General features: G+C 38.9%; 1 protein-coding gene across 1 annotated transcript; it reads left to right on the forward strand.

The window, feature by feature from the left end:
* Positions 1-1,365: 1,365 nt before the first annotated feature.
* On the forward strand, positions 1,366-13,799 carry vamp3 (vesicle-associated membrane protein 3 (cellubrevin)). Its single transcript, XM_021322730.2, has 5 exons — positions 1,366-1,499; positions 8,159-8,237; positions 10,289-10,447; positions 10,672-10,723; positions 12,101-13,799. Coding segments are annotated over exons 1-5 (315 nt in total). The 5' UTR covers positions 1,366-1,497; the 3' UTR covers positions 12,124-13,799.
* The last annotated feature ends 1,568 nt before the right edge of the window (positions 13,800-15,367 follow it).

Below are 15,367 nucleotides of genomic sequence, written 5' to 3' on the forward strand. Positions count from 1 at the left end.
GATGTTTAAATTCTTGGGTGACGGATTTTGAAATGTTATAAGTGAAAACTCAGTTTAGTGAGTATGAAAGTGTGATTTAGATCCTTGTGTTGACCTCCAAACATGAACTGGTTTAGCAAAGAGACAATGGGTTACTGTTTTTTTTTTTTTAGCAGAGATATTTTTTGAACAGTACTGTGTTAAAAGGTTCACAACCTCTAATCTATTTCAACATGTAATAAGCATCATATAAACAATCAAATAAAATGTCATATCTACTAATTGTCCTATATTGTTTATTTTTTTGTTTGTTTTTTGTAGTGAGACACATGCCAATCAATCAAACTTTATTTATAGAGTGCTTTACAGATCCAAAAGTGACAAAAATGCTGCGCAGCTCAATTAAAGAAAATAACTAAAAACATAAAATAAGTTAATTAAATTAATAACATGAGCCTAATGCCTCTGCTCAACTGGGATTTAAAAGGTATGGCTAAGTTAAATACAGATGAGTCTTTAAAGGAGGTTTAAAATATATGTAACAATATGAGGCCCGTCAAACCATGCCGTCACAGCTTTGTTAATCCCTCTATTTGCTAACGCCTATTTGTTGTCTACTGAAGCTTGAATGATGTTTGAGATGGATAAAAAAAAACATGGACTCCTGAGTGCATAATTCATTTATTAGCTTATCTTATGTCAGAATGGTTATCTGTTATAACTAAATGTATCTACTATTGTATTTAAGATCACAAAGTCAATAACCAAACTGAAACACTACGTTACTTGCACTGTAGATGCCATCAACATTTACGTATTATCATTTATTACAAATAATTGTAGCGTTTAGAGTGATAAAGGACCTTTGAAAACTGTGCGTTTTGTGTCCATATTTGTCACATGCTGATCACGGGTTTGTAGCTGCTTTATCTTCGCATTACAACAACAATGTGAGAAATACATGGATTTTTATTGACATTGTTTTTTTACTATTATTTTGTTGAAAAACCCAATAGTTCGCTTTACGTTTGAGGATTTATCTCTAAGGTGACATTTAGGCAGTCACGGGCTGTTAAAGAGCGATAGGAAACAATCGTTGTCGTCTTCAAATTCTTACTATAAGCCTGTGTTTTTGCTCTCAAAGTAGAAAAGTAAAAGAGACTTGTTAATCCAAGAGAAACATCTACTGTTTACTCAATCTATTTTGCATAATTTATCCATAAAATTAGTAAAATTATTTACGGACAATACATTTGGTGCTCTTTTTTATTTTTTCTATTTTATTTTATCTGCAGGTTAAAGACTACAACCTCAAGGCAAATTTTGGTATAGAAAAAATTAATGGTTCGCTGTTTTTTAATCCTCTATTTATTGTATTACTGGCGAAACCTCCCGTTTCCGACAGCTCCTGAAGGCAGCATATCGAACGACAGCACTAGGTGTCACAGCGGCTGGGCTACACACTTTACAAACAAGAAACAACAGCGGCCGAGTCGTTCAAAAGAAGCCACTTTCACAATGTAAGTATTGTCTGCGTCTACCCAAAGTTTATACATTTGTTTTTGCTTTAAAAAAGCTGTTTACCGGATAGAATAGCGACACACGCGCCGTACAAAAACAACGCCCAAAACTTTGCCATATTAGCTTGCAACAAGTGCTAATACTTTAGCATCAGTTTCCAACTGTAAACCAGCTAAGCTAAGCTAACTCTAGCCGCAAAACACCGAAACTTTTTTTTTTTTTTTTTTTTTTAGCGTTGCTTACTTTGGATATTATTTCCATTTATTTGTTTGGCACTTATACAACTATATTTGGAAGTTCGAGTAACATTTACTACTGTGGGAAAATATTAGCCGAGAAAGATTGGTTAGTTTTGAGCCTATGCAACAGTTAGAGATCCATCTTTTCCCATTTGGCTGGCTTTTCTCCAACATAGTTACGTGGATCTTTTGCAATACGTTTTCCGAACATACTTGTAAATTCTCTTCATACCGATTTGATGTCCTAGTTTTGTGGGGCATAGTTTTGGCTTAAATTACAGGCAAATGTCAGCGAGAACGTTTTGACCTGAATCAGGATGTGTTTGAATGTGGTCATTTGGTTGTCAGGTTTTACACAAATCATTCGGCTAATTTCCCTTCATCCGCTCTGGTCAAATGTTGACAAATCAGATTTTAGTTTTCTTTTTCATTAAATGATTTAATTATTTAAAAATCCGGTCTTTAAACTCATCAGCAGCTGAACTTTGGCGCACATTATTTGAGTAGAATACAAATCAGTAGGGAAAAGAAAAAGGTTGGGGATGCAGGCTTTCATATATAAAAGAAGAGGATCGTTCAGGTCATTTTCTGTTGGGTTCAAAAGTACTACTTCTATCAAAAGAACTTGCAGCAGTTTGTTTTTCTTTATGGGTTATATTCCCCAGGGAAATAAAATTGGAATATGTTGGTATCGGCTTGGAAAGCTCTGATCCGAGCTGCTGTAGTTTTCCACCTTCCCCACCTCTACCTTTAAAGCAGATACTTTTTACGTTGCAAAGCGAATGCACGTAAAGTATAAAGTGCTTTCTTGTTCTAATCTAACATCTGAATGTTTGCGGGATGCAGCGCTGCCTAAAACCCTGACTCCGTGATGATCCACCCCCTGGCCTCACTGACAAAGCTGTTGTCTTTTATTTGTAAAAACGTGATGTGAATTGTAGCTGCAAAAAAAAAAAAAGCTCATATCATCCCGAAAACCTACATTTTTGAAGGTTGTAAAATAGTATATTGTTCAATCGCATGTAGATTAATATTAAAACTGTTCAAGGTAATGTCTCTGTGGAAAAAGTGCAAAAAAAAAATATCAAAAGCATTTCAGATGTGATTTATTTTTAGTATACACCCTGGTGGTATTACGATTTGAACCCCTTATCAATGGACTCCTACATTCATGATGGCGTTATCTTAAAAGCCTTTCCATTGCATCACCAAAATTTCTCCGTGTTGACGTTTTAAAGTGGACGGATGTTCACACCTCATCTTTTTATATTTATAGTTTAAAGCTTCCAGGTTGTGGGGGAAGAGGAGGAAGGGCGCAGATTTTGTGGGTTTTGTCTTCGGTACTTCTCTTCTCCCCTAAAATGTTCTGACATGGAGGAATAAATGTCTTATGGCGGATTCACAACAGGATTGTTTTTAAATGAAGACACTTTACAGTGCATTCACTGATATGCGTAGTTTTTTTTGTTTTGTTTTTTTTTGCTATTTAAATAAAGGTTGAGTTGTCATGCTTAAGTGTCTGTTATATGGTAAAAAATATTTTTGAAAAAATACTTTTAGTAATGAATCAAGAAGTTTTTCATTTCCCCCTTTCTGTCAGGCTTTCGCTCAAAGTTTGTAGAAGTTCCCGTTTTCTCTGTTCCCAGTTCAAGGTAACTGGTTAGTACACTGTGCAGAAACCTACACATAGCAAAAGATTATAGCCCACCCTACCCTCAGCACACTGCAATATGATAAAGAGAAAGAATACATAAACAAAAAAAAAAAACAAAAAAACAATTGTTACAATAAACCAGTAGGAAAAAATTTAAAATATATTGTTCAGTTGCATATTGAGCAATGATATTATGGTTTAATGAGACTTATGCCTTGGGTAATTCCCTTAGGTTATGTGAAAAGCACATATTAGCTTCAGCTTGCATTTTGCCTGATCTGAAGAAGAAATAAACGGGTCGTAGCAGCTTGTGGGTGGTGTCATGTGATTAAGGCGCGTTAAGGGCAAGTGAAAGCAACATGGCATTCCTAAAGAATTGGCTTCCTGCTTCTGGGTTTCACATGTTCATTCTTTTTATTCTCGCCGTCGTTCGTCCTTCCAACCCCCGACAGACCGGCTGCTTTTTCGTCGCACTGTACACGAGCAAAGCCGATGAAATGCTACATCGTTGATGCAAGGTGACTGAGAATGTTAGACTGTTACAAGGGGCACATGTTGAAGTAAAAGTAAAATTATCTTTGAACCCTTAACAAATGTCACTACGATGGAGGAGTGGTGTCCGCTGCTGTAAGTGGGGACCTGAGGTCTCATTTATAAAGCCTGTGTATGCGCAAGATGGGGCCTGAAACTTACGTTCGTCACTTTCTACGTAAAGGTTGGATCTATAAATTAAAAAAAACTCGACGGGAAACTGTCACCCAGGCGTACACTCATTTTTTTGGTGGGGGGCGGGGGACTGGCGACACAGATGGTGAAGTGGTGAGTTGCAGCCAACCTGCATGAGGATTCTGCCTTTGATGTTCCATAGATCGACTTCATCATAGGCATTCAACACCTATGCGCTATTCACGCTTGCGCTGGTGACGCATAGACACCCATAAGCGCCCTTCATGTAAATGAGAGAATGCCTAAGCCGTCTGAAATCTGCAATAAAAGTCTGCGCAGCATTTTATCAGGGTTTTCAACCATCACATTCACATGGAAGATTTTTTTGCATGGGAGAATTAGGAGGAAACGCGGTTTCAGGGATCAAATACTTCCTGGCTAAGGATCATGACTGGTCAGATGTCGCTTTAGACTCCGAGCGTTGCTTTTTGTTAAAACCTACCATATTTTTCAGACTATAAAGCGCATTTAAAATCCTTAAATTTTCTCAAAAATTGATGGTGCGCCTTATAATCCCGTGCGCCCTATATATGGTTAAAGTCGTGCTTACTGACCGATTCTATGCGGTACAATGCCCTCAAAAATGTGTTCAACTGTTTAAGTACGACTGATTAGCAAGAAAGCCGCTCCGCTCAATGGATATTCGCAGCATTACGGTACACTGTGTCACTACCTGATCGGACCCCTGAGCTGTCTAAAGGACTGCCTGACTGTAATGTCTAAACTTGAAGTGTGCTCGAGGCGTACTCCGCGCACACAGCTAAATGCAGCATCCAATTTTTACCACCTGTTTTGTATGAAACAGGTGGAGAAGAAGCAAAGGGCAGTGGATTCGGGGAAGTTGAAGTTTAGGTCATCCGTTTGGTTTCACCAGGTAGTTGGACTGAGCGGAGCAGCGAAGCTTGACGAGCGTACCTGCAGATTTCCTCCCGTCTGCTTCTCTGGTAAATCCCACAGACGGTTGACTCGCTTCCAGCCAGGATCTCAGGGAAAAAAAAACTCTCTTGATTGATTAAAGCTGGAGAAAAGCTGCTCTGGGAGGACTGTCTGATGCTCTCTGTTGAAGTTGACTGTAATGTAGCAGCAAAGCAGGGTGCAGCGAGGGCGTACTAGCCAGCCTGGTGTGGAGGCTACAACAATTTCCCCTGGGATTATTAAAGTATGTCTGATTCTGAGGCTGCCAGCCAGGGCACCAAAGATGCTGGAACTGGATTCCAGCTAAGCTTTATATTCGTTCTTCGGCCAGTGTTGCATGAGTGTGGAGTCCAGACTGCACCACTAGGAGCAAACGCTTACAGCCATGACAGTGAATATTTCAAACCCAGTGTTTTAAAAGTTATAGATAAACTTATTTTCCAGTTTACTGATCCTAATTAAGTAGCATCACATGGAGCCGACGTCATTGCTGTGTAATTCTGTGTCACGTCAAAAGGAGGCAGTATATTTCTACTGTAAAAAGGCAACACTGTTGATGTTTACTGGTTAGTTCTGTAAATTAAACACGAACATTAAAGGGTAGAAACTGTGTGTGTAAAGGTTTAATTCTTAAACCTTTAAAAGTGGGGTTTATATGAAATCAAACTCTTACATAATTCTCCTCAGTGCTCTCGTTTTGCTTTTGAATTTGTTTTCTCACAGATTGTATTAGAAAGGAGAACATTCAGTGTGATATTATTGATTAGCCTCTTTTTTTTTTTATGACGTTTCTTCTTTTTTTACGTCATCACACTGCCCCCACTTGTCTGAGTTATTACATCTTGGTCACCAAAAGCTGTATTCAAGTCTGCATCAACAACTATTGATCCAACTGGTTAAATACAGACCTGCATGCTGTGAACGCCTGATACTTCAGATACAATTACCCACGAACCCTTGCATCCATTTAGTCCTCTGTGATTGTGATATTACACAATTAATAATATGAGGATTGCAATTTGGTACATTGTACAACTCCTAGTAGCAAAAAAAAAAAAAAAAGGTTAGAAGACACCAACATAGTTCCTGAGTTATTAATAGCAATGAATAATGGAGCCGTATTGATGGAACAAACACTTCCTCTCCTAAGGTTGTTTGCGCTGTTCCTCTTTTCATTTAATTAATACATCCCAGATGTTCTGTATCATGGAAGTACCGTATGATTTTCATATTATTCTGTTTAATAGATTTAGTACAGGTGAAACTGTAGTAGTCCCACGTCTATATTGGCCTCAGCTTCTGATGCCAGTGACATAAATATGCTACTTGTGTATATATATATATATATATATATATATATATATATATATATATATATATATATATATATATATATATATATATATATATATATATATATGTGTGTAGAGAGAGAGAGATGTCCTTTCTTTAATCAACACACCCACTTGGTCCCACTTGGTGGCTTCTAAACAAACAAGCTCAGAGAAGGAGGAATAAGACGGTTGGATTCATTTAGCTAGTTTTCTCGATTGCTTTATATGAGCTCTAAGCAGCCGGGTTAAGCAGCATAATCTAATTGAACAGAAGAAGGCAACAGTCATGCTGCTGTTAGGAGGGAAACCATGTAATGACCTTGAATCATCAGAAGAACTTGTGTGTGTGTGTGCATCAACAAACTATTTTTTTATTTAAAAAATTGGTTATGGCAGTTTTCTATAGTTGATCTTAGATGTTGTGTGATGTAAACGACTCTTCACAGGTTTTATTCTCCTGCATGAAGCTTCAAGCATCTTCCTGTCTCGCAGCGTGACTCTGTGACAATCGTGTTTCGTGGCGGGGATGATGCTTTCACTGTGATTTGCATTTCTAGCTTTATAGAGCACATGGTATTTTCCATATATGGCAAGATGTTCAAGTTTAAATAGTGAAAATGAACAACTATTACAAGAATTTTATCCAATTTCAACACTAAAGTCGGCTTTCGTCGACCGTAGCCTGTTGATGACTAGATTTATTCAGTCAAGTAAAAGAAGATCCTGGGAGGAACCGTCATGCCATCTGTGTCCAGCATGGGCGGCCGGTCACCAAACCTCCGTACCAAAACAGGCGCTCTTGACAGGACAGCCGACCTTCCACCTTATTTTCTTGCTAATCCCACGCATACGCTATCTACCGGGCATGTGTAGACCTCTGTCCTGCTAAGTAAACTGTTTAACTTGGCAGCCAACATAAATCCAGTGGGAAGGGCGTTTTGGCAACCATGAAAGACGTCTGGACAAAAGGTTGTTGTAAATTTGAAGCTGTCGTAGTTTTGGCTAATTTCTGCAAGATTAGGTTTAAATTAGGACTGGGTGATAAATCGATTTAATCAATAAATTTGAATTTACAATTCTTTAAGATTTCATTTTTGGAAAATCTGGATTTTATTTTGCCAGTACACTCATTGGGTTTCCATGAAGAGAACAGCAAGTGATGCTGAATATATGTTTAGGCAAATGTATTGTCAAAATATTGTTAAGTGAAAACTTTTTTTTAACAAAATACGAGGTACTTCATTTACTTATTTACTTTTTTTTTACTTAGTTTGAAGTTCACAAGTGCAGTGAAGCCTGTTCTTAGCTCGATGTGTAATACCACTAGCAGCAAATGTTTTGTTATATTTTCATTGTTTATAATGGCATGGCTGCCATCTTGTTTTGCAAGCATGTTTCACAGCTTGTTTTTAGTTGCACTTTGAATCCAGGTCAATTCCCTGACGAAATGCTTGACATAAAAGCAAGGTTTTAAAATAATTTCTTTAATTTCTTTTTATAAAACAAAAAGGAGGAAAAAATCGATTAATCGGATTTGGTATGATAAAATCGGAGATTTATTTTTTAATCCATATCGCCCAGCCCTAGTTTAAATCATATTACATTTAGTGGGCCTATTAATGATTGATTGCTGGGTTATGCTATGCGGATTTGTTCTAATAAGAAGTTATTGATTATTAAAATAGGATTGCCACTGCTTGCTAGTGAGGGGAGATGCCTTTTAGTTGGTTTTTGTTCTAACATGTGGCCAACCATAGCCTTTTATTGACACGTTTCCATCCATTTACCAGGTCAGCCCCCGGACCAGAAGGCGCTGCTGCAGGATCGAGCAACAAGCGCTTACAGCAGACTCAGGCCCAGGTGGATGAGGTAAGTTACATTTTTGATGAATGAAAAGGGACTTTTTTTCTTTTCCAAAACAAAATAATCAATATGCCTTCAATGTGGATGTTTGCTGCACAAACAACAATTTTTGAACCACAAGGACAAATCATAGAATCTAGGCAACGCTTCCTTTTTATTTCTCCCACGTTGAAAGCAAATATTGCATAATACACACGTATAGATTAGTTGTGTCCACCAACCCCTTCCCATGTTAGGATGCTATTTGTGGAGTTCAGCTCAGCCTTCAACACCGTGCTCCCAGACATGCTGGCTCTGAAGCTTCATAACCTGGGACTATCCACACCTCTCTGCTCCTGGATCAGGGACTTCCTCACCAACAGGTCCCAGGTGGTGAGGATAGAGAAACGCACATCGGCTCCACTGATCCTCAACACTGGAGCAACGCAGGGCTGTGTCCTCAGCCCGGCTCTCTTCACCCATGATTGCTCTGCTGTCCACACCCACAAACACAATGGTTAAGTTTGCAGGCGACATCACTGTTGTGGGTCTCATTTCCAACAATGACCCACTACATAGATGAGTTTCACTATAGACGCAGCGGTGCTCCAGGAACAAACTCATCCTGAACACCAGGAAGACCAGAGATGTCATGGACTACAGGAGGTACAGGAAGGCTAAACACGCTCCTCTCTGCATACAGGTGCTGGAGCGCGTGGACAGCATAAAGTTCCTCGGTTTGACCCTCTTCCATCAGGGAAATGATTCAGGAGCATTAAATCGAAAATTAACAGGCTTAAAAACAGCTTTAGTCCAAAATATGTAAGGGCTATTGCACCCTGCTAATAAGAAATAAGACTGTGGTCTGTTACATTCACACTACTGGTAATGCCTATTTGCTCACTCTCATTTCTCAGAGGATGTGTGATGCACAGTTCTGTAAATGAAGGCCTAAAATTACTGCACAGAATTTCCTGCGGGCATGAGAGCATCAGGAGCGTTGAGGGATTAATTCACGCAACAACACAGTAATTCGTTCAGAAAAGAGCCTGATATCAGACTTTTTGGACTCGAGTCTTTAGAGTCTTAGACCCTAAAGACTATTTTGCACGTGTCAAGCTTCTCAGCAAGTGTGCTTGATCAGAATCAGAGCAATCAACTAACTTTATTTATATTTCAAAAATCAAAGTGTGGCAATATTACGTGTGTTGTGTCTGCGTGTTTCATGTTATCTGCACACCCTGAGCCGGTGTCTGCCTCGAAAAAAGGGTTTCACTGTGGTAACAATAAGAGATTCTTGATTCTGCCCTTGGTGTTGTTCATTCTGTTGCAGAAACTTGCATAACCCTCGGCATCAGTGCCAGGATACATCCCACTGAATCCGTTCCTCCCTAACGCTCTACCTCCTCGTTGTCATTTTTTTTGCCAAAAGACATTCAGGAAAGCTTTCTGATGAACGGCTTAAAGGTCCTCTGTTCACAACAAGGCATTAAGGACGTCAGGTAGCCAAGTGTCCCTCATAATCTCCATTACTCTCCTCTCAATTTCTCGTTTCTCCCGGAGGTCCTACCCCTCCCAGCTGGACCTTTGACCCCAGTCTGCCACACAGAGTTTCCAATTGGTTGTCGGGGGGGGCTTACATAATCACCATCTCTGTCCTTATGTAAGGCCCGCACGGGCTGATGGCGCTCCTGCACCGTGCAGCTCAGTCAGGGAGGAGGGGCGGACGTGAGCTTTGTGGATCAGTGGAACATGTGGGTTACGTGTATTCTGTGACCGTATACACGCGCTGCTGTTTTTGTGACTCACAGTGAACTCTCAGTGAGATAAACTCTGCGTCAATTACCGTTTCTCACAAGATGCGTCTTGATCGGTGTTGGGTAACTTTACCTTGAGATGTTTTTACATTCATAGCTGTTATGTCATCGTTTTTAAGGTAATACACGTGCGCAGTCCTATTTTCTTTCCATTACTATGATTAAAAACGATCCCAAAAAAAATAAAAAGTAATAATCCAGCAATCAAATTTTATTTACATATTATGCACTTTTCTTTTTTTTCTTTTTTTTTTTCTGTAGGTAGTGGATATAATGCGTGTGAATGTGGACAAAGTACTGGAACGTGACCAGAAACTGTCTGAGCTGGACGACAGAGCAGACGCACTGCAGGCGGGAGCCTCCCAGTTTGAGACCAGCGCGGCCAAACTCAAACGGAAGTACTGGTGGAAGAACTGCAAGGTAGGCCACCCGGCTGACCTACAGCTGAGCAAGCGACTCTACTCATAATACCTCGATCATGACTGGACCCTGTTCCACCTGGAGCCGACGGAGGCGATGTGATTATGTAACGGTGGCATCGTCTGAAAGCCGTACCTGATCACATGAGAGGGAATGTTTTAAAGAGTGGCTCTTACAACTTGTCTGAGTTTTGTTTCAATACTTCCAACTCTTCTTTCTTTCAGATGTGGGCTATCTTGATAGCTGTTATAGTGATTATCATCATCATCATTATCGGTGAGTATAAAGACGACAATGTTTGTGAACAGTGTTCGCGCAAAAGTTGTCGGTATTAAATTATGGAGTTCCTTTTTTGCCAAATGCTTTTAAATTACTGGTCATAAGGTGTCTTAAAAGGTTTTAAATAGTGCCTTGCAAAAGCATTTCTACTTCTTTTTTTTTATTGCATCACAACTAAAAAAACGTTTTAATAGATCAGCACAAAGTAGTGAAGAATTGTAGAGGGGAACAATTTTTTTTTTCTTTTAAAATAAAACAAAATTATAAGATATTTGTACTAAGACCTCTTAATGTGAAATCACACATTTATTAAATATAAGTCCACCTGTGGGGGATTTAATCTCAGTCTATAAATATGTGGGGGGTTTTTTGAGGGGGGGGGGGGGGGTATCATGAAGGGCACATAAAAAGCTTGAAAAAGAAGGTGTTCTACCCAAAAGAGATCAAAAATCCAACTTTTTGGCCTACGTGTAATACGTGGTACATAAAACTAACAATGCACATCAACCTGGAAACGTCTGAAGAGACGGCAGCATGGTGCTGTGGGGATGCCAGTCTTTAGCAGCTGGTCAGAGATGAAGAGGAGGGTGGATGGAGGTAAAGACACAAAAGGCTTGAGACTGTGTCAGGAGTTCACTTGTATGGCAGACAGAACCATATGTGTGTTAGAACGGCCCAGGCAACGTCCATATGTGAATGGCACAATATGTGGCAAAGTATGCTCAGAGACGCTCCCCATCTACTGTTAGATATTTTGTATAGAATAATTGGTAAAAAGCTAGTCTCTAGATGTGCAAATGTCAGCAAACAATAAAAACATGCATTGTTTTCCCTCAAGCTTTTTGTGCTATATGTTGGGTTGGTTTATCAAACAACAAAATCCATATAAGATGCGATGCGGTAAGGTGATAAAATGTAAAAGAAAAAAAACTATGAATATCTTTTTAAAAGGCTCTGTAAAATTGTATTTGAACCAATCTGTGTCAGTGGTCCGCTTCAAAAAGGGACCTCGAAGTAAGTGAAATCTTCCTGAAATTTGGATATTTGTCCTTGATTTGAGCAGGTAAATAAGACTATTTGCCAATGGAATGAGATATTTGCACTTAAAATAAGAATAATTCATCCCCATCATCTTATTTCAAGTGCAGGATATCTAATTATCTTATTTTAGGGGTAAAAATACTCATCCCATTGGCAAATAGTCTTATTTAGCTGCTCAAATCAAAGAAAAATATACCCATTTCAAGAAGATTTTACTTACATTTAGTTCCCTTTTTGCAGTGCATTGCTTTTGTCATTATCTTAAAACGATGTATAGATCGGCAGGAACGCTTGTGAAATGTGTCCTTTAAACGGTTCCTGCTTTCTTCACAGTTTGGAGCACCTCCTCCTCTTAAAGCGGCAACAGACTGCAGAGGATCGGAGGAAAAGATACTTCAGGTCTCTGAGAAAAGAAATCAAACGATCACATTATTCACCTCTTCTCGGGTCTTCCTTGTTGTTCTCCTGGATTGATCTGGGTGTTTGTGTGTTTCTGTGTCCCTGAACGGGCTTGTATTAAAACGGCAGTTTTTTTGGTGACTCACAGCACATACACAAGCACAAATTTCATTCTTGAGGCTAGAAGTGAAGGATATTGTTTTAAACTCTGTCTGCTTATATTATTAAATTATGCGTTATTAGTCATTGACGTATGCCTGGCTAAGAAACGTGCCTTTTGGGGATTTTGTGAGCTTGCCCCTTTACGACCACATAGAGGTTTTTTGCTTTTCAAACTGTTATTACCAGTATTTTTGGTGTTTCTTCTTTTTTTTTTTTTTTCAAGATTTAGTCTGTTTTTTCAATGGTTACGGTGGATTAGTGAACAGGGAGATTTAATACCTTCTTGTGTTTTTTTTTTTTGTTTGTTTTTTTGTTTTTGCACATGGTTAAGTGCTTATTGAGTTACCCTTTGTAGAAACTGAAAGCAGAATCGATGTAAGTTGTAAATTACATAACCATTATGCTGTTTAGTAAGAAACTGGTAAAACCATCTGATCACAAGTTTCCTCATTCATTTTCTTCTTGGCATTTGCGTGTTGGATATACTTTTGTTTAGCTTGGTGCCTAAATGCAAAGACCAAACAGCCACATGGCCTCACAAAAGGGGAGAGAAACTGCCTCAAAATAAAAAGATGAGACAAAATAAGCCTTAACTATATATATATATATCTGGAGAGTTGTCACTTGGCGGCTCTCAGAGACGTGTCAAAAAGATTGCTTTTGTGTGATGTTCAAGCACAGTGATGTGAAAATATACTTTTAGACTGATGTCTTAAAGGTCTTCTAAATGAGAACAGCCAAATACACAACCATAGTTTATTTTTTTATATCATCATTTGTTCCAGCCAGTAACACACTTGTGCCTTCTAAGTGCTCAGAGTGTCCAAACAAAGACTCCATCCTCTCGCTTTAGTCTCCTGAACCTAACCTTTAATAAACTCTTCGGTTCTGTCCTATCCGTATTTATTCCATCTGATAATGTAATATTCTTCCTACATGTGACGCTTCTGTTTTAGTGTAGATTAGCTTTTATTTGCTTGCATAAAATGTAGAACTAATGACGTGCTTGGAAGAGGTATTTTATGGCTTATCCTGCTACTGCCGATTAACAGTAGCATTAACATATTACATTGTAATATGTGCTATACAACACTGGATTTGGAGTTTTCTTAATTTTGTGTAATATCTTTCCATGACTGTTCATGTTTTGGTTTTTTTTTGTTATTTTTGTTTGGCCTTTTCAGAATATCTAGTGCCAATTTGACGTCATGATTCATAATGCATCCAGAATTCGGCATAATGCATATAGTACCGTGGGCTTTTTTCTTCTTTTTTTTAGTTTGGACAGTAGTTTATAGATAATACTTTCATTAAGTCATTTTTTTCAATTGTCATCTCTATTTACATATAAATCTGACACCCTTTAACTTTTAAGGCTTATAATTACATGCTGGGAAATTATTTGGATAAGTGCAATTGTACTTTGTGGCCCTAAATAACTGTTGCTTGAATAAAACATATAAAATGTATATTGAAAGTCTCTGCTGTGTTTTTTTTTTTGTTTTTTTTTTCACCTGATCATATGTCTTTTAGAAATTCCTACTAATTACAAATTCTTATTGTCTAATAAGTAAAATATTTTTTGTGCTTTCCTTGGGTGTATTAAACAGCATTGTCAGTCCCTCAGCTGCAGTATGAAGGGCCGCTTTTTTTCTGCGCTTGCACCTTCAAGTGTTTTTGGCCTGGCCCCAGCAGCTCTCCACAGCTACAGACCGAATGTTTGTCCATTCTTCTTTGCAAAATGGCTTAAATCCACTCAGATTAGTTGATTTACTAGCTCATATGATGGGTTACAAAGGGGTTTATTATATAGCCCCTCCAATGACTTGACGGTCTTCCCTGCTGTCTCCTCCTGGTGGAAAGTGCCCCCCTCAGTGAGCATGCCATACCTTTTTTTTTTTTCCCCCCTCTGGCTTCACACCACACTGCGAAGCGCCCCAGAGTAAACAGGGTAATGGCCTAAAGAAGCCAACAGCACCACATCAGTTATGAAAATCTAATTTAATTTAACACTAAGGTTCCAAATCCTTACAGCTGTTTTTTTTTTTCAGACTCCTGTGGGGAAAATTGCCATTGAATTTGAGCCAGTTATGCAGCCTCTAACAGGTTTTTCAAGATTGACACATCTTTACCGTCATCCACCTTTGCATCATCTCGGATTCCGTCTATCGGCTCGAGTAAAATACTCTAACGACCTGGTGCTGCTTCCATCATGTCCCACGGCGAGCGTGGTGTATTCTGGGTGCTCATATCTTACCACACAGGGTAGTTCATGAGTGGAGTGAAAAGTTCTGGTTTGGCACCTTCTCTGCCAGATGTTCTATGGATCCTACATGGCTTGCCAGTTAATCTTTCCAAAACAACTCAACCACATAAAAATTGGCTTCTGTAGCGATGTCATTTCCATTATCAGGTTTCGATTTAAACCACCCTACTGTGAATCTGCCGATTACGATTCGAGTTGTTGTCCTGTCAGAAGGTGAATAACAGTTGAGTATTTTGGAACTTCGAACAGGTTTTTAATCTGGAATCCCCCCGTATGCGGCTGCAATAATTTTACCATCAGCTTTGACCTGCTCCTGCTCCCCTTTTGCTGTGGAAGAGGCAGTGGCAGCATCATGCTATGGGGACGTTCAACATGATTTATCTTATTTATTTACCCCCATACCTAGCATTATGCTCGTTGGATAAAATGGTTAATAATATATAAGTGTCACCTGCCCAGGGATGAACCTTCTTTCATAGGGTTGTTGATCTGCCCTTCATGTCTTGTATCTTTCTTTTGAGATTAGATTTGTGGAGTGGAGAAATAATAGTTGTCCTGCTGTCAGATTTTAAAACTATGGGTATTATTCCTCATTTTCACTTTAGTTTGGCATCTGAAGTTTATTATGAATTTTCGAAAGTACCCTGCCTTTACCTTGTATGATTTGATCGTGTTGCATTTAAAATTAAAAGACACGCAGATTAAAACTGAACCCCCACCGGGAACGTCTGGAGATGTGCGCTCCGCAAAGCTCTCCGTTCACTTATTCCAGT

The sequence above is a fragment of the Fundulus heteroclitus genome, chromosome 20 (genome assembly GCF_011125445.2).
Source record: "Fundulus heteroclitus isolate FHET01 chromosome 20, MU-UCD_Fhet_4.1, whole genome shotgun sequence".
NCBI classification, from domain to species: domain Eukaryota; kingdom Metazoa; phylum Chordata; class Actinopteri; order Cyprinodontiformes; family Fundulidae; genus Fundulus; species Fundulus heteroclitus.

Excerpts from the sequence above, each read along its gene's own strand:
- vamp3 (XM_021322730.2), top strand. Across the intron at positions 10,448-10,671 it reads ACTGGTGGAAGAACTGCAAG|ATGTGGGCTATCTTGATAGC; the intron begins GTAGGCCACCCG and ends TCTTTCTTTCAG. Across the intron at positions 10,724-12,100 it reads TATCATCATCATCATTATCG|TTTGGAGCACCTCCTCCTCT; the intron begins GTGAGTATAAAG and ends CTTTCTTCACAG.